Below are 20164 nucleotides of genomic sequence, written 5' to 3'. Positions count from 1 at the left end.
GGTTTTTTTTTTGTCTTAAAATGTTAACAACACTAGGAAATATGAAATGGAAATAAGATGCAAACAAAGACAAGAAATCAACAAGCCTAAAAGGCGCGCATATCTTAGTATCCCTCAGCTACGTCAAAACGCCACATTTTCAGCTGGCAGCTGGATCATCTTCATTTGATTTTGCCTAATTTGGTAACTTAATATATAGATTTGATTTAGCCGTCCACTTCCAAAACAAGTTGAATCTTGTTGCTGGGCCGCAAGAAATAGAGAATATTGACAGATGGAGTTTTTTTTATCTGTCTTTGTAAAGAGCTGACCCCTGCTCTGTTTGTAATCTGATCATTTTTAAGTAATTTACAAAAGAAAAAAAGAAATACCTACTGTTTGAAATGCAGCCTTGATGTCTGCGCCAAACTGTTAAGCAAATTAGATGTTGGCCTTACTTTTTAAAAGCCGTGTGTGGATGGCTCTTTTGTGTTCCTCACATTCAGATGGACAGGGCGGTGATGATGTTGATGTGACTGTGTATGGCTTATTTTATAAGTTCATCATAATATAAGTAAACAATATACAGCTTTGATTAAAACATCAAAGAACCCCTGAGGTATTTGATATGTAACTGGATACAAATGGTTGAGACATGACCACTCTGAGCAGAATAACCTTGTGCTAAGCTTGGAAATAGCAAATATCAAAGAGCATCAGGTCTATATTAACTCAAGGTCCCAACTGGCTGCTCGATTGGGCTTCTTTAGTCTAACTGTCCAGCACAACCTTGGTGCCCCCTGACCTTGCCTGCTGCAAACCCAACAATTTCCTCCCTTTTCACCCCCCTACGCCCTCCCCAACACACACATACGAGCACACATGCTCTCCAGCTTGTCCAGCCACCCCTGACGACTGGCTGTTTGTTTGTGTGGAGGAATTTACACTCCAATGTGTACAGGGTAACTGGCTCCCTGTGGTCAAGCCAGGGCTGAGCTCCCTATCACTGGCCAGCCTCCAGAGGTTTGTTTGGTATTGGTGGTGGAGGTAGAGGTGGTGGTGGTGGTTGGAGGGGGACTGAAGGATATATTTACAGCCCTGGTCAGCCCCTTAGTTTTGAGCAATGGCTGAGTGAGCTGTGATCACTTTGGATGCTGAAGAGTTGAGCAAGGCCAGCAACACATTATTAGAGGTTGCCAGTCAATAGATGGCACCCACTACAGCTGTAGAAAGTAGGCTTTCACACGCAGCATATTCATGGTGATTAAGGTGGCTGTTACTGTCTGTCAGTTACAGGAAATTACAAGGAGTTTGGTGTTTAAAGCTTCTTGCGTATGACGTCATACCTTGGTGTGCTGTCTAGATGGAGGGCAAGCAACTGGAGGCAGCAACTACCAACGCTGCACAAATACCTATGATTTGAGCTGTTTATAGCTGTTCCAGTTGATTGGTCCTTAAGAAGTCTTAAAATGTCTTAATTTCAATGTTGCAACAGTCATTATATAGTCTTAAATTTGACATTTGTGAGGTCTTAACTGCTACAAACATTTGATCTAATTTTCATTTATGCATCTTTTGATTTGTTTTCATGAAAATGAGTGAGGCTTTTCTATATAAAAGTCCAAATTTCTAATGTTACAAACCTTTTGAAAACTATAATACTGTCATTTTACTTCATACATGCACTTACCTGTTGGCAAAATGTTATGAAATCTTACTGTATTAACCATATTCCTACATAACCTCTGCGCGAGACCCCATATATACGACTTGCCTGCAATGCTTACCTGCGATGCTTTAATCAGTGAAACATGATTTTTTCCAAAATTCTGTCCTAAATTTGGTTAAAAGTTGTCTTGAAAGGGTCTTAAAAAGCAATAATTTGAACTGTCTGATACCTGTAGACACCCTGTTTGACTCCCAAAAACAGTAATATGTAAAGGGGTGAAGTACAAATAAAAATAACCTCAGAGAAATGACGTCAGACGTGGATCAAAAACTTTCGGCCCAAGTCTGGAGGAATGGGTTCAACTAACATGAAATGTAAACATTTACAATAAAGCCTTGAGTTAAACATGTCTTGAGTGCCATGTAATTACCATGTGTCATGACAAGTCCTCTATAATTTTGGCAACAACCCCAGGTTTTTTATGGCGTTTAACCAGCCCAGTTGAACGAGGAGAGTGGTTTTCAAACTTTTTTTAATAACTTACCGCCTTTTGAAATGTTTTATCTGTCAATTTGGCTATCCCCTGACCAGAACAAAACATTTTTGGTTGAAAGGGAACAAACAAACTTGATTACGATGATTGCATTAAAAATAGGAATATTAAATACATAAAATGAGGTCTCTCAAACATACATTTTCACTTGCTCCACTTATAGTATAATTAATTTCGGAATCATGCATGACTGATATTTTTTAAATTTACTTTTACAAAACCCTCATGTGCCCCCTGCAGTACTCCAAAGTACCCCTAGGAACACCCGACCCGCTAGTTAGTTAGCTAGTAGCCTGATGCTAGCAGTGTATCCATGTACAGAGTTGAAATATAAAAGACGGTAATGCTCAAGCGCAAGCAGTTTTAATACTACCTTGGTTCCGAGGTCATGGACCCAACAGCACACAAAATAGTCTATGTAGTCCTCTAGACTCTTGTACGCTTTCTTTTGGCTTGCAGTGTTGTAGGAGGTCTGAAGGATGAGGTCGTTTTCAATGATGATCGCGTCCACACAGGGCAAATAGGTCTTCATTTTGTATGAATCGCATCCAATATGAATTTCAATTTCTGACGATACTTGTTGTGTACAGGTTCATCTAACCCTTTGAATTTCAGGTCATTGTAGTCATGTGACTGCAAACAAACTCTCGCATTATAAAAAGTAAGAGCTTGTGATTAAACTCAGTCTCAGCTATGTTGAATAGTGTTATGCTGTTTCATTCTCTGCTTCTCTCACACAGCCTGAAGTCATAATTATCTTGAATGAAAACAGTTAAATAAAAAGCGGTCACGTCTTCAGGGACAACTTTACTTTTTAATTAAATTCAGGGAAATGTTTTTTTTTCTTCAATGTAGCCATTTTTAAAACCCTCCCTACACCACTGGCTCAATGAAAACTCCAAACAATGAGCACTTTGTTAATATTTGGGCATAGCTAAGATGAGGGCACAGGAGGTTAGGAAAAGCTTACTGGAGGGCGGACCGACTCACCGCTCGCTCTTTCACTCACCAAAGCCTGTTGCCAGAGGACAATGTGCTCCCAGCATTGCTCAGCATCACGTATACTCCAGAGGTCTTGTGGAAACAGTCGTGTGCGTGCATGGCGTTAAATAAGAGCATTGAGGGGGCAGTGAAGTGACCTCACACGAAACAGGAACAACAGGCGCACCTCTCCTGGGGAGGATATTACAAGCTTTTATCTGACTATCACACATTATTCAAAATAAAGATTAGCCCTCTGTTGTAGGATTTAAGCTTTAATCAGATTGTAATCTATGTGTTGTTTGCTTGTACATTAAAATAGTAGTTAGGGTGTTATCAACTAGACTTCTCAGTCATGCTGTGATCCAACTTTTAGACCAGGTGGCATGGAAAACTTGGGAAGATTTAAAGTGTCCGAGTATTGAAACGTTCGTAAAATGCACATATGGAAAACTGATTAGCAACATTGTTCCTTTATTCACACAACTGTAGGAGGAGGCCACATGCACTTTGCTACATATATTAGGTGTGTATGTGGCAGATAAACCTTTGGATCCTTGAATCCTCCTATTTTTAGAGCTACCTCTGGATCGTGGCATTTGGTGTAAAGAAAAACCGCCAGTTTTCAATGAACAGTGAACAAAATCTTCAGACTGTGCCAAGGATATGAAAAGGGAAATGTCTAAACTGTATAAGAATCAGGCTTTGGTCTTCTCTGGCATAAACCTCCCACCGACGCCTCCCGGGGGATGTCTCGTTTAGCAGAGTCACCGGCCCCAATCAGTCCCGCTTCATCAGGCGGGATTTGGGAAAGCTGATTCATAATTGATGAAGAGACAGTTAAGCTGTGCCAAAGAGAAATCGGATGAACTGTCAAAGCAGAACTCCGCGTAACCTTGTTGAACTCTGGAGGATTTTGAAGTAAGGATAAAAGTTAGGCTTATTTTCCTACAGTAGCCATTATTTTTTGGATGTAGACAGGGGTTAGGGAAAAGGCAAACAATTAAAAGAAGCCCGGACAGCCTGAGGATGTAACTAAAATGAATGTAGTGTATGTGCCAAAGTTGGGTTCTACTGTACAACAGCACTGACAGTCTTGTATTTCTAATATCACTACTGTTTGGCTATAGTGAATCATAATTAAGGTGTTTTTTTTCCTGTGTGTTTTAGGGAGTGGGGCCACAGCAGTGGTTCAGGCAGCCTACTGTTTACCACGCAAGGAAAAGGTGGCCATCAAACGCATCAATCTCGAGAAGTGCCAGACTAGTATGGACGAACTTCTGGTAAGACGCACACACAACTCTGCGAGTAAATGCATATTAGATTAAAAGTCCAGCTGAAATTGAATTGCATATTTTTTTTGTCTGCTACAGCCAATCAAATCTTGAATACAGTAGTAACATAATAAGTAGAGCTGACGCTTACAGTGAGTCAGACAGCAGCCTGCTACTCCGCACAAGACCCACAGACTCTTTCCTGCAAAAGTCTCCTTCTTATCTTACTTACAAACATGAACATGCGTCTTGTCCTGCACCTTGTTGAACGAGCACCCAAGCAAACATTCAGTGGGTGAAAGTGCACTGCTAACGTCAGTTTTCAGGCTAGAATGCTAATTATATTAGCTGCTCAGCTGCAGCACATTAACCAGCCTGTTAACGTACCTTTTTAATGTCACTTTGGTTGAGTGAGATGCTGGTTTGGTCCTCACTTTTCAATACCCATATCAACATGCTGTCCGCTGATGACATGCAGGCTACAGCGCAAGTTTATTTACTCTGTCTCTCGTACCCCGCTGTGTAACACTGGCAGTCTGGCAGCTTGCCAGCTGCTGTCAATCAAACACCGACACGCCCCTCAAGCCGGCCAAAACGGAAAATGAGCATTCCTGATATTTCCCCAAAGACTTTTTTCCTTTTAAATAATAAGAAATGCAGAATAATAGACTTAAAAAACACGTTGGCTTTATTTTAGCCCCAAAAAGGGATGACTAAATGTGATTTCAGTAGACTTTGGAACATTTTCATGACCTTACTACTTTTTATGCGTGATCAAAGGGAGTTATAACCTCGCAGCACGAGATTTCATTTAGGGCTTTGTCTCTGTTGTCTGTGCGTGTGGATGGAGTTAGTTCCACCTCTGCTTTTCATTACTCGTTTTCTCCAAACCCTCCCTCCAATCATCTCTGTCACTTCAAACACTATTCTGGTTGTTCTCTGCAGAAGGACTCCACTTACTGCCAGGAAACTATTAGACCACCGTGGGACATCTTCTGCAGACCGTATGATGTCTTTATACCCCAATGCAATCTCGTACCCGAGCTCAGCACATCATTTACTGTGTGACATGCGGTTTACGACTGAGCTCAAGAAGTGGTGGGATTATATCAAACGCCCCTGCACATACAGATGATTAGGTGCTCGTTTGTGGCTTGTGTTCTGGGTTTGGAGAGTTTTTTATGCACAATATGTATTTGTCAAACAGTTGAGAAAGATGTCACAATACATGGCCTGGGGAAACCTGCCTGATAGCTGGCCTTTATTTTTTGCACCATATACACCAGATGTCAGGTTTTTGTCTGACACTGGGAAATGCGCTGCTGTTAACTTAGACCAGAAGTGTGATTGATGGATTTTTCCAGTCCTTGCTCCTAGCTGTCATCCAAAAGTCTGTGAAAGTAACCTGTGGGAAATAAATATTGTGTAAGCCTATACATATTCATGGAAGATTATGGCCAGAGATCACTGGCAGATTTCTCACTACTCGCTGGCAATACTATACCGAGGAAGAACCCCCCCCCCACCACCACCACCACCACCACCCCACCCCCCACCCCCGATTTCTGGAGGATGAATCAGGGGAATGCTGCTCCCGGATTCTCGGAGCAGGCGGTCACATGGAATACAGCGAGGTCAGATTTCCTGCCAGTGGCCCCCCCACCCCTCCAATTCCACAGCCTGCTGGGTACCCGGTTAAGCAGCGAGGAAGCATTAAATTGAACCCAGATCACTTCCCTAAAGTAGCAGCTTTTAAAGAGGATGCAAAGAGTTTTAAAGAAGCCGTTCTTAAAGCTCACCTGTTAAATTCTGTAATGTCAGGAAAGTAACAATCTGTCATGTCTGTCATGTCTTTATATGCAGTGGTATGTTGTAGTTATTCCTGGCACAGCAGTTTGATGGACAGGCACTTTTGAGTGATTGGAGCTGGATGTGGAGGAGGTTTGTTTACAACTTGCATGCATTGCAGTTTGAATATCCTCTTGCATAATTACACAATTGTTACGACTGTTGGCTTTAATTATTCATTGATACTTATGAGAGAAATTATGAGTGCTCCTATGTGGTTATGGCTTATTCACAACACAGTACCAATCGATTTTTGGCTTGAAATCACTATAAAACACCTTCAGATCACAGCGACCTGATAAACATATTGGGTGTGTTTTGGTAAAAGTAGTTATTTATGGTAAAGGAACACTGAAGCACGCTAAAGGAAGTGATTCAGAGGCATATTCGTGCTCTCCGCATAAACATGAACGTTTTGTCAGTTTCCTCATCAATTGCAGATCGGCAGTGTCTCCATTCTTCAGTAGTTTATTGCGTGTGTGTAGATGTGTGCGTGCTGCAGTGAGATTGGGTCATACTGGAAGTGTGTGTTAGGCTCTGAGTAACTGATAATGACGTAACATTGCTTCTATAGTGGCCTCTCTGTGTGTCTGCCATCAGTGTGATTCTGTGGCACCAGTTTGTGACCCAGCACTGTATTCAGTTTGTGACAATAGGTCATTTATTTTTTTGCTCAGTTTCAAGGTCCTCCGACACGCCAAATACTGCAAAGATCAGGCCTAATACAGAAAAAGCTGTGGGTATGGTGTGGTCTATTGCCTGAGGAATCTGTATGGAAACCTACTGAAGGGATTTAGTGTTTAGCTTGGATCTTGAAGGGCTTTAACATGAATTTATAGACCCATAACAAAATAGAATAGGCCAGTCCCAGTTCTGCTTAATACATAAACCAAAGTGACATCAGTCATGTCTCAATGAATGGCCTATTTTACTCAGGCTTTGTAGAAAAAACAGTAATTTGTATTGACATGTCAGAGAGATATCAGACAAAGGTTACTGACTCTATAAACCAATGTGATTTCCATTAGGGAGAGAAAGATCGTTTTATTAGATGGGTGGAATGAGGGGATGGATGTCTGGTCTGATGTTATTGATCTGAATTTTCCGCCTGCAGTCTGCCTGCTGGTCCTCGGCAAAAAAGATGAAGTTAAGATTGAGAGAAAATATGTCAACCTTTTGGCATGTATTGTTTAACAGGTGTATGTATTGCCTGGGTTTTGGCCTTCGAATCCGCCGACTCCACTGAGTTGACAGATTCATCTGGCATCATGGCATGAAACAACAGGTTTGTCAGTTAATAAAGCAATTGATCAAATGAGTGCAGTGCGGGGAGTAACGATTAGCCAATCACTGCTATGGACAGGACTAATGCTGTTGTTAAGATGTGTACCAGAACAAAGGAGGAGGGATAACAACAATGGCCACCGCTATAGACAAGATAGATGCTACTATTGAGGCTGTTGGATTAAAATAAACGACGTGTTTTCTTAATACTGTACAACATCGTGGTTTATTTTGGTGCTCTGCTCCACTCTTCAACCTCAGGCAAAAACAGTATGTTGGCATGGCTACGCATCAGTGTCGATTTAAAATAAGATTAGATTGAGGTGGATTCATTGGTCTCCAGTGACTGGTCAGAGTGGATGCAGTGTCAGACTGAAGATAGCAACAGAGTTGACAGTTCTTTCTAAACAAAACTAACAAACAAAAACTAATTTTATTGTACTATAAAATATATTCCTTGTCAGTTTCTTATTCATAGGCTAATTTGTTGATTGACTTCTGACAAAATAACGATATTCAAATGCTATGTGTTGAACAACAAACCAAGAATAGTAGCATAGCATTCAGAACATTGCCTTGATTTTTATGCCTCTGCACCGGCGATACCTGTGGCCAGAGGCATCATGTTTTTTGGTCGTCCGTCCATCCCATTATCGTGAATGTGATATCTCAAGAATGCCTTTTGAGAATTTGGCATAAATGTCTACTTGGATTATCAATGAACTGATTAGATTTTGGTAGTCATAGGCCAAAGGTCAAGGTCACTGTGAACCTGTCTCATTCTCAAGAACGTGATATCTCAAGAATGCCTTGATTTTTTTTTTATTTTTTTTTTTTTTTTTTTTTTTTTCATATTTGGCACCAATGTCCACTTTGAGTTGAGGATTAACTGATTAGATTTTGGTAGTCAAAGGTCAAGGTCACTATATCCTTGTATCATTCTCGGGAACACGATATCTCAACACCTTGAGGGAGTGTCATCAAATTTTGCACAAACATTCACTTTGAGCCAAGGATGATTTATTTAGTGGTTGCTAGTTAAAAGCCAAGGTCACTGTGATCTCGTCCATCACATACTTGTGAACGTGGTATCTCAAGAACATCTTAAGGGAATTTCCTCAAATTTGGCACAACCGTCCACTTGGACTCAAGAATGAACTGATCAGAATTTGGTGGTCGGAAGTCAAAGGTCAAGGTCACTGTGACCTCACAAAACATGTTTTTGGCCATAACTCAAGAATTCATATGCTAATCATGACAAAATTTTACACAAATGTCTAATAGGATACTAATTTCCTGCAGAAACACCTCTTTAGCCATTACTCAACATCATAACTCGGGAACAGGAGAGATTTTTTTTTTTTTTTTTTGGGTGCCCACCTTGAAACTTTGCTGATCGTATAGATCTTCTGTGTGAAGCATCCATGTCTGTGAAAACATGGATACTGTAAACTGTAAATAAACTGTAACTGCAACTTGATGGGGTCGTGGAGGCATACATTGACAAAGCGATAATTCTAGTTTTCTTTTGGGGCTTAACTGTTCATAAAAAAAAAAATTAGGGCTGCCCCCTGAAAGTCGGAGACTTCAATCATCAGTCAGAGACTTCTCAGTCGTCTGAGAGTGCTTTAAGTCGTATTTTTCTGCTAGTCGGTTTGCTGTGCAGTGTACTTCTAGGGACGTTTGGTCCCCAGTTTTTGCTATGGGGTGAGGGCTCTTGACTTTCACGCTAGTCTGTGATACAGAGAGCTGCGGACACAATGCAGCGGCCTGGAGGAGGAGAGGCTTCACACAATAAAGCTCTGAGATAATTTTTTCTTCTCTCTTCTGCTTAGAAGTGGTGAAATTACAGCGCACTGCAACTTAATGCGACCCACAGTTTCTGGCTTTTGTTTAAAATCTAGTGTCTGCAAAATATGTTGTCGTGCATTTCCGATCTGTCCTTAATGCAGGTAACTTTTTTCACTATTAGTACGGTGAATGCTGCTGTTACTGTGAGCATCCTGCTGAGCCCGTTCAAACTTTAAAACTTCCTGGAAGAAGAAAAAAAAAAGGGCAAATATTCATATTGAACAGCCAAATCTGATTTGACTGACAAAATCTGAGACGGGTGTAGCCCTGAAAAAATTCCTCTGATAGATGTTACAGTATACAGCTAACTCATGCAGAAGTAGTGTTGAGGGAGAAATATACTATGCTAATTGTATGCAGCTTATGAGTGTAACACAGATGGTCATTATGAAAAAATCACTTTACAATGATGTCCCACACAGGTTACCCTAAGTGTTTCATCTGCTGCTGTCATCAAAATTTTATCATGAGAGAGTGAAAGCGTTTGTGTTGGTGGAGGCTTTGTGTATAGTGGCAGACAGGTGTGTCGCCTGTGGTTTGCAGGTTGGATTGTTTGAATGAAACTGCCCTAAATGTCTTGTGTATTAGGATGAGGTCATTGCAGCAACCAGACACAAAAGCCAAAACAAAGACTGGGAGGAGTATTTCTCTGTGTCTGTTCATAGCTGTGTCATCATGCAGAAATACTGTTAAATGTCTTTGTTTTCCAGTCAGCACCGAGATATCCTGCAAAAATATTTTCACAAAGCAAAATTTCATTTAATGTCAAAGGTTTTACACTGAAGGTTAGGCAGAAAGAAGTAATGTGAATGGCTTTGAGCGGTGAGAACATTTCCACTGTCTTTGCCGCAGCATAGGTTTACAGTGACCTAATCCCCACAACAAAGAGTCTCTCTGATTCGCACATTGTCTGCTGGAAAAGATGGGAAAACCTGCCAACTGCCAGAGCACGATATCCTCCCTGTTATCCTATTGTTTTTCTTTTCTGGGGTTACCCTGGCCCACAGAGCTGTGATGACCTTCCTCTTCCACTGTGCTGAGAACAGAGGGGGGTTAGGCTCCAGTGAAGCCAGTTAGCAGCCAACAGGCTATATCATTATTGTTCTCTCTCAGCCTGTAGTATCCAGAGAAAGAATGATAGGGGAGACGACCCACAGAGCTCACCGTCTGGCCCGACAGACTGGAAGTTATTAGACTGCTTGATAATCAAAAACGGCTTTAGTTGGGAAGCAGAGTGGTGTGTAGGCTCACCTGTTGGTCAAAAGGTTGTTGCTGCTCAATCTGAATGAAACCTCAGTGCTCTGAAAATCTTTGACTGACACTATTGTCCTCTACATATCTGTGTGCATTTAAACATGTCTATACTTGTCATAGTCCAATGACTGTTTCACGCACAGTCTGTATCCACCCTATTATGACTCAGTTCATGCTCTTAACCCTCTTTTGTCAAGTGCTTTCTAAATGGCATCATGATGTCACCTGCCTCTCTCGGCAAAGGCACTCAGTGAAGGCCATGGGCTCGATAGTGATGACTCTGCAGCGGAGGCATACTGCTGCTAATGCACATTGTGTAAGCTAAGCATTTATGCTGATGGAACATCAGGCTTACGGTTTGACCCACAAGCATCTATTGATTAATGCCTTTAACAAATGTTTTCAGCAGCGGTGTTAAGGTTCCTCAGTTAACAGGCTTGTGGCGCACCTGTCATGGTGCAACACTCAAAAGCTGTTTTGAATAACACTCTGAAATTTTGGGAAATATGGTAGTTTGTGGTAAAATCCATAATTAGATGAGGAGGACAGTATTGATTTCACCTCAGTGCATCCAGTACAGAGATACTGCAGATCTGGCACATGTTTAGTACAGCTTAGCACAAAGACTGGGAAAAGGAGGGAAATACACAATAAGATGTAATGTCTAAACACACCCTGGACGTCTTTGTACTTGGCACAAATAGGGGAATTTGACATTGATCACTACTTAGATATGGGTAGGATGTCAAATGATTGTATTTTCTCCAGTGCTTTACTTAACTTTAAATGTAAAATGTGTTCCTGTGGAAGGTTGCTGTTGTACTTTATACTCTGCGTGATAACCTTTTACGTCACTAAGCAGGGATGTCAGTGACATTCAATTTACTAATCTATTAATCGACTCATTCTTTCAACTCTTAGTTAGACTATATTTGAGTTTTCAATAAAATTGTGCTTCTCAGTTTGATTAATGGTACTACTTTTTTTCCTGAATGTAGCACCTAGGGCTGGGTATCTGTACTTGTTACCCAGTTCGACCAGAATAACTCAGCACCAAGTAGTATCGAAACATCTCTAGTCAAACGATACCTGCTACTGACCCTTTTTGCACAAAGGGTCTGATCTTTACACCGTCCCGACTCCCCGCTGGATCAGCAAACTTTCTGTTGCTGCCATCTCTGCCATTGTCCTCCTGATGTCAACTGAAATGAAAATTAAGAAAGAGGTGTTCAGGTGGACAGCTACATATTCCCGTCCTGTTTTTTCAACAGCTACCTGACGTCATTTCAAAACCCCAAATGCATGCGACTGAAATTTACCAGTAAACAAGGTCACTCGCTAATCCAAGACTTCGGTTACCATGAGCTAACACAGCAGCAGCAGCTAACATCCAAAACCCCAAGCATTTAAATGATCCTAGCAAACTCACACTGACACCGAAACGTCTCGACTCTGTCGTTAAAAACCTTTATTACCTTTAGGTAACTTTAGCTGCATGATGCTAACAGTTAGCCGTGTTGCTATGTGTGTGTTGCCATGCAGAATCTCACAACTGCCCCTGACTTGGAGCTCACACTCCCGCAGCAGCAGCTTCAACCCTTACAGTCTGTGGTGGGGTCGAGTGTGGTGTATGCAAAGGACTCGGCAGTTCGGTTTGGCAGGATGCCACAAACATGTTTAAATGCATGGCGAAACTACACGCTACTCAATTAACATCATGGGTATTGAATAAGGTACTCCATTGGCATTGGTATCACTTTAAGATCTCTGCAACTGGTAGTGCTATTGTAATTTTATACCCAGCCCTAGGAGTACTATAGTACAGATAAATACCCATTAAACAAGTTCACTAAATATTTGTAAGATACACAATCAATAGTTTTAAGTGATATAACATAACTCTTAGACATTCTTGAAGAGCGGTTAGGCCTTCAGTTATAGACGTAACTATGGCAACATGTACAGAGATACTGTGCATTAGTTTGGAGCTCCAGTAACAGGTTCAGTCATTTGTCAAGTAAGTACAGAAACAGAAGCAAACCCTCTGTGAATCAGTGGTCCCAACTCTGGAGTCAGAAAGATTTTCTCTTTCTTAGGAAGCTTGTCTATCCTCAAATGACTTTAGGACTGTTGCTGAAGTGACGGATTAGACTTCTGCGCCAGCATTACCTCAGCTCTCCTGCTTTCCAAACTCTCTCACCCTCTCTCACGCACATACACACACACACACACAGAGAGAGAGAGAGAAAGAGAGAGAGAGAGCTAGCTTACAGCTGTATAAAGGGCTGAATCGCAGCTGTTTTTTCACTTCTGCATAGATATGCGTTATACTGACCTAGCCTATTTCTCTTCTGTCTACTGACGTCATTAAGATCTTGAGTATCACACTAAATCTTAAGAATAGCTGCAGCATTAAAGGCATACACATTTATTGTGCCTGTGTTTGGTTTATTGCCTCCAGGCTTTTCTCATACCTTTTCGTGGGCACCAAATGAGAATGGCTGGGCATGGTATCTGCCTTGGATGAAACATAAGGAAATGTATATTTTGTGTTTTACGGGTCATTTCACAACCACTACAACTGGTAAGAGCACTAAAATGGTCCTTTGCTGCTTCAGAAGTGAGACTAATAAGGATATTAATAATAAAGATATATTGGCTCTGCTATAAAACTTTAATCAATTTCCACTAAATGATGATGTGGCAAAGTGTCAGATTCTTCCAGCGCTGTCAGGTCAAATGGTATGTCATTAGATCATCGAAATGCTTTGTACATTTCTAATTAATTTGAATCTGTCTCTGTCTTTTTCTTCCTCTAACAGAAAGAGATCCAGGCCATGAGCCAGTGCCACCACCCCAACATTGTGTCTTACTACACCTCGTTCGTGGTGAAGGATGAGCTGTGGCTGGTCATGAAGCTGCTCAGTGGTGGTAAGTGCAAATGTCTTCCAAGGCTGTCTTCTTCCATCATGTGTCAGAGTTATATTACACTGACCTTTTCTTTTGCTCGTCCATTTGAATGTCTAGATCCCAGACAGGCAAAAAAAAAAGATGTACACTTTTTGTGCACTAGCTTGGAGCACTGTTTTAAGCCACAGTTAAATTAGTTTTGTTAACACAACAGATATGTTTTGGTTATCATCTGGGGGGTCCAGAATGTTTGGCAGGGCCCCTCATGATGAGAGAGGGGCAGTAGGAAGAGATGGGCTACTTGCTGCTGGTGATGTTAACTGTGATTGTAGGGAATGTGACAGCACTGATCCTCATTGTGTCCCATGTGAGCTGCAGCTCTTTCCGGGCTTTAACTCAGTAACAGTGCAGGAGCTAATGACAGGGCAGAGGTAATAACAGCCCGCAGGCCGGCGTCATGGCACCCATGTGGCAGTGCTGCAATTAACTAGTGAGAGGAGCATGAAGAGGAGGCCACCATGGAGAAATAGACCTCAAAATGCAACGATTTCATTTGCTTGTCATTGTTTTGTTCATTTTAATTTTCACCAACAAGTGGAGTATTTGTGGTTCTGGATCAGACTGTGAGGGAGACAAGCTTTTACAACGAGTGTGTGAGGGCTCTTTGACACAAACAGCATGTAGATGAAAGCGTCCTGTACCACACATTTAACAAGCATTAAGCACCGTCTTCAGAGATAAGTGTAATGGCCTTTTGTTTACAAAGAGTCAAAAAATGGTCAGTCATTCTTCTCTTAATCCTGCTTTCAGTCTCACACACGTAATTATACAAGTGTACACAGATACATCCACACGCTAAACATTTACACTCTGTTTCTACCCTTCCTTATTCCTGTGTAAACAGCGTCCCACTGTAACGGATAGTGCCCAGGTGGCACGCCTGGCTCCCTCGGATACACTCAAGTCATGAGCTGCTTGGCAGCCGCCTTGCAGCTGGGCCCGGGGGCACAGTGCCCACCAAGCAACGCTTGAGCAGACGGCCAGCCTCACAGTGGGAGCTGACACCACTTAAGATGGCCTCTCCCGTTCCCCTTATCCTAGTTAAACAGAGGCCCTTGATGTTGAGTTTTATTGTGCGGAGTAATTAAATGATGGCCATGGCGACGTCTGCCATGGAGACAGACCTCAAATGAGGTCGGGTTTATAGACCATCACTCCACAGGGCAGAGCATACCAGCCCAGAGGAAGGCCAACCGCTGTCTGCTCCTCTGGCTTGATGGAGCGTAAGAAACCCTCCACCCTCCGACTCCATCCTGTCTTGTGTCTTCTGCTGTTGAAAGACTGTTAACAGCTCAACAGTTGATCTAACAAAGCACTGACATGTTTTTACATCAGCAATGTTTGTTTGTAAAGTGCCATATGATGAAGCAGCAGAATACATTCCTATAGAACAGGTTTCATTCTTAATAGAAGAATGTTGTTAGACCACTAGATTACACTGGTTTAGCAATATTTTTACATTTGCTACAGATGAGAGCTTAGTAGTTTGCTGGAAAAGTTGCTAAACAATCGCCTAAATACTTACATGTCTGGATAAGCTATGTTTTATTGAGCCACAATACAGAATTAACTGATGGTATGCTACTCTTGTTTTGGCATATACCATTTCTTAGTGGTTGACTATCGGAATGCCACTTAGAGTAGGTATGTCACTCATGTTGCACTGGCAGATACCAGTGCAGCATGATACTTTTACCCCCGGGCGTACTGCAGCAGTTGCCATGGGGTATGTGAAAAGACTGTGAAGTAGCTCAGCTTATTTGAAAAAAATTGTTTGTAGATAGATATAGATGTTTTTTTGTGTTACCCATGACAGGACGACTTCACACGACTCACCTCCTCCAGACCATACCTACAGCTGTAGGACCTTTAGACCACATGTAGAGGTTAAGAATATGTGAAAACTAGCTAGCGAGACTAGTAGTATACAGATCAACTTTATTGTTAGACCAACATGTTTAGGCTTGTGGCATTGAAGTTGTCTTGACAGTTGTCCTACAAATGTGGCTGGAGTTTTATCTCTTCAGACATTTTCCCCTCTCCATGCGCTTTGGAAGAAGGTGATGTTGTGCCAGCAATCCTCACTCTGCTTCTAGCTAGCAACTAAACAGAATAGTCAAAAAAGATCTCTGCACAAAATGCAGAAATGGCCGAAACAGCTATCCTCTGACACTTCAAGTGGTAGAAGTATGAATACCAACTTTACTGTGCCTGACTGGTCTTTCACTGGCACGTGTTACTCACCTCTGATAACAGCGATGTACCTCTATCGGCCCAGGCACCACTAAATGTTGCTTTATGTCACCTGTGTCTTGGTAAGAAAGTTGTACTTGAACACACTGGAAAGACTGCAGTTAACAGCCAACTAGCACATATGTTCTGCATCTACATGAGAGGAAATAACTGGTACTCTGCATTCAGCATTCAGAAAGGGAAACCAGAAAACCCACAGGATCGATCCAAGATGCTAGTTAGCCAGTTAGTTCATTAACAACACAACCTGATGTTGAAAGAACAAATATTTACCTTGCGCTAGTTATGATAACACAAACACTTACAAATCATTTCCGCTAAAGAGCTCAGTAATAATCTAACCTTATATAACAAGTTTGTTTGGATCACACACCCTCTTGACTTTAGCTGTTTGTTTGCTTTCCTCACTTCGGTTTCTTTTCTCATGCGCTGAGCTGAACTGTCAGTTAGTGTGATTTTACTCACCAACAAGCTCCGCTTGCTCTGCAACTAATGCCAACAAGGGCCGACTAAAGCTAGCGGTGCGGAACGCACCACAAAAAGTAGGGTGACAGATGATGACTGATGGCCTGACATTGACCAATGGCCGACTGAGCACCTGGTGTATCATTGCCTTAACAATCGGCATATGCCACTGACACATGCCTACAACCACTTTTTGATCTTGTGTGTGATTGAAAGTTGTTTAGCTTGTAAAAGCTTATAAAAGGCCACCGTTGCATACATACTGATGCATATTACATAAAAACATCAGTGGATTAAAAGTTTTGACAGTCCCCAAGGTAAGAGTCTTACTGTCATATCTGACACTGTTAAACTCTTGAACCACTTTTGCAAATTGTTCACAAGTTAATGGCAACGCCTCTTAGATACCATGTCTTCAAGACTTTATGTCATACGTTGTTCATCCAAATGAGTAAAGCTCTGAAAAGCCTAATCTTCAATCAAGACTGCCTCCCTCTCCGGTAAATCCGTTCAAGGCCTAACCTGTAGAGCTGAGTTTAATGATCGGTGCGCAGTGCAGGGCTTTTCAGGAAATTCCTGTTCTGAATGTGACATATGAACAACTGTTTCATTAGAGCACCACATAGTCCGTCACTGACTGAGCACGCATTGGAGAGACATCCACTGAAACCCACTGGGACAAAATATGAGTCATGCCAAAGCAAGCGGAGGAATGTGTTCCCTGGAGATTAATGTGCAGCCTTCAGCGACCGACTCCACTGCCGCCGAGCTCAATCGAATGCCACTCAGAGTGGAATCCAACTAAAGGCAGATTGTTATTGACTGTTTCGATTTTGCATATGAAAAGACTCTGTCAAGTTTGGAGCCAGTGGATTTGTCACATCATGATGTGGCCTTTAACTGTTGCCAAAATGCTGACAGGCAGCTTTGTTGGTGACTCCAGGTTCACAGAAATAAGACAATGAAATTCTAGCTAGGGGCGTAACAGTACATCGATCGGGATCGATGTGTCAAATCAATGATTGACGATCCAAAATGATTGACGCAAAGTTAACACATTGATACATATCATTTTTAAGATACACCTTTCTTTTGAAACCCCCATGGCACATCTGTGTCTCGATTTCTGTCCAAGTGCACCTCCTTCCTAAACATTGAGACAGTGTGGTCCATTGCAGGCAGGCAATGGTAAGCAGGACATAACGTGGAATAAAATCGAATCGCAATCATATGTTTATTCATTGTGATATCTGCAAATATCATATCGTTGTCCAAAGAATCAATAAAATATCATATCCTGATATAAATTGTGATTTACACCCCTAATTCTAACTTGCAAAATTACCTTTGTTCCCTTCTGTATCTCATCCTTTTCCCCCCAAGAAAATAGAGACATCTCTCAGTCTGTCAGTCCTCTCTTCTACACCTTGTTTCTGCACCACCTGTGCCTCTCCACAGCCCCTCCCCTGCCCCGCCCTCCCTCTCCCCCTCCAACTTTGCTTGGCATTCCCTGTCGGCCTTTAGCACAGTTGGCACCAGCTCCTATCTCCTTGGTCCACTTCCCCACTCCTCCCTCCTCTCCTCCCTTTTTTACTCTCTCATCCTCCTGCTCAGTCCCAAACCTCCTGCTCTGACCAGGAGACCGAAAAGATGAAGTGGAGCTTTTACACTTTCACAAGTTTTGTTTGAAATCCTGAGAAAGAGCGAGAGAGAGAGAGATTTGACTAATCCAGCATGTAACTGAAATGATGATTTGGCATTTCCCAGAGTTTTTGCCTGCTCTATAGTGTGCTGCACTGTCAAGACTCAATTTATCCCCTGTGATTTGTATAAACTCTTCCTCTGGGGGCTTGGACAGGCACCATTCAAACCAAGCCAACAGGTGTCATTTGTCTTGGAAGCCGTAGTCGTTCCCATGCAAAATGAACCTTTTGGATTGTTAACCTGTCAGTCAGTGTCAGCATGTTGAAACAGCCTAATGAGGCGTGAAGAGTTCAATCAGATGAATTTGAAAGAGGCTGACAAGACTGGCATTTAGTGATCCCCCAAAGCTCACGTCATGCTGTGTGTGTGCACTTAGAAATGTTCTCCCCTCGGTGCCATCTCAGCTTAAAGGAGACTTGTCTGGAAAAGGAACTATACACGGTTTCTCTTGCTTTACCCTCTTCCTTTATCAACATTTTCTTTCTTCTTTTTAAAGAAAGTTTGACATTTTGGGGATCATTTGCTGTTGCTCAGAGTTGAGTGAGAAGATCGATACCACTCACTTTACAGCCATCAGTATCAATCTTTTCATCTAACTCTTGGCAGAAAGCAAATGTGTATATTTCCCAAAGTATCAAACTATTTCTTTAATGGTTATACATAAAGCAGGGCTGTAAATTTTCATATCCAGTTAAGTGGGAAAGGATAAGTTCCTGCACATTAGCTCCTTCCTCACTTCCTCATCACACCTTTATTTGTTGGCTCATTAGGACTCCATCTTCCCCACACTCGGTTGTAGCTCTGTTCAGCTATCCTCCTTCCCTCAGCAGCTTCTCCATTGTCACCTGTCACTTCTTGTCACTACCTTTCCTCCCTCCCACCATTTCAGACAAGGAGATGAACATCAGACTGAGTGCAGAAGCATTGAGAGAGCGGAGGGAACAGTGTGCGGAGAACAGAGGGGGAAAAAAACGTCAGACAGGCTGCCTTTTCTCAATGAGCTTCAAAGAGCTGTCACATCAGAGACATGAGGCTGCACTCGTCTTACACTCTCCTCTCGCTCCTTGCCAATTCACTCGCTCACATATATGCTATCTCACACACTCAGACACATATCTAGGCTGCTTTTCCCGCCTTTGCTCATCTGTCCTGTCCTCTCTTTGAATGGGTCTCTCTCCCTCACTGCTGAATCACATTTTCTTTCGTGTGCTGTCACCGCACGACGAACCCGTTGAACCCACCGTCCCTCCCTCACTCTCCTCTCACTCTGCCTCTGTGTGTCGCTGTGTCTAAGACTCTCTGCAATAACACTGTCTAGTCTCAGGTGGCCCGTCATCGTCGCCTCCCCTGGGTAATGCTGAGCTCGACTGAGCGCTGCAGGCGAGGACATCCTGAAGTGATTGAGCAAATGGATATCTTTGCACCCCTAGCTTGGCACAGTTGCTAAAACACAATCAATTAAGTCCTGGAATTGTATCGTGGACAGGCTTTTAGGACCTTGAAAGGCCATTTCCAGCATTTGTTTGCAAGTGCTGCTCTGTGTGTGTGTGTGAGGCTGAGGGTGTGTGAGGGAGGGACAGACAGTGTGGCAGTGTGTTTGTGTATCACTGCAGCACAATACAGCTTGACAGGCAAGTCGCATTCTTTTTGCTTCTCTGCTTTGTCCCCATTCACCACTGTCGCCCAATTTTCTGTCATACCGAATGCAAATACTGAAGCTCTTTTCAGAGGGATGTTCTTTATTCTGTGAAAAGTGGCACAAAGGAGATCATACACTGACAGCAGTTGGACTTTTCATCCAGAGCGCTCCCTTTATTTAGCAGAAGCCAGGCTGAGGGAGACATGGTGACCTGCAGGGTCAGTGAGCACAGCTACGCTAGTTCTCCATTCAGCCTGGGCAGCTGAAGACAAAGCAACAGTTGAACTTGTAACCTCAAATGCACACTTATCTTTCACTCAGATCTCTGGCCAATTCCAAAGGCATTGAAGGCACGTGCACCCTGAAACAATTAGACCAACCTGTAGTGCTCAGTTTGTATTTTTGAATTTGAAGTTAAACTGGACTGCAGAGAAACTGAC

At 42.4% G+C, this 20164-nt stretch overlaps 1 protein-coding gene across 1 annotated transcript in view; it reads left to right on the top strand.

Annotated features, from left to right (window-relative positions):
* The window catches only part of oxsr1b (oxidative stress responsive kinase 1b), a 48759-nt gene that overhangs the window by 4928 nt on the left and 23667 nt on the right, over window positions 1-20164 (top strand). Inside the window, exons 2-3 of the mRNA XM_033638827.2 lie at window positions 4353-4465; window positions 13516-13624. Of these exons, the coding sequence (XP_033494718.1) occupies window positions 4353-4465; window positions 13516-13624 (222 nt within the window). The remainder of the gene's footprint in view (window positions 1-4352; window positions 4466-13515; window positions 13625-20164) is intronic.

The sequence above is a fragment of the Epinephelus lanceolatus genome, chromosome 20 (genome assembly GCF_041903045.1).
Source record: "Epinephelus lanceolatus isolate andai-2023 chromosome 20, ASM4190304v1, whole genome shotgun sequence".
Lineage (NCBI taxonomy): Eukaryota > Metazoa > Chordata > Actinopteri > Perciformes > Serranidae > Epinephelus > Epinephelus lanceolatus.
This window is presented reverse-complemented; position numbering and strand designations above follow the sequence as displayed.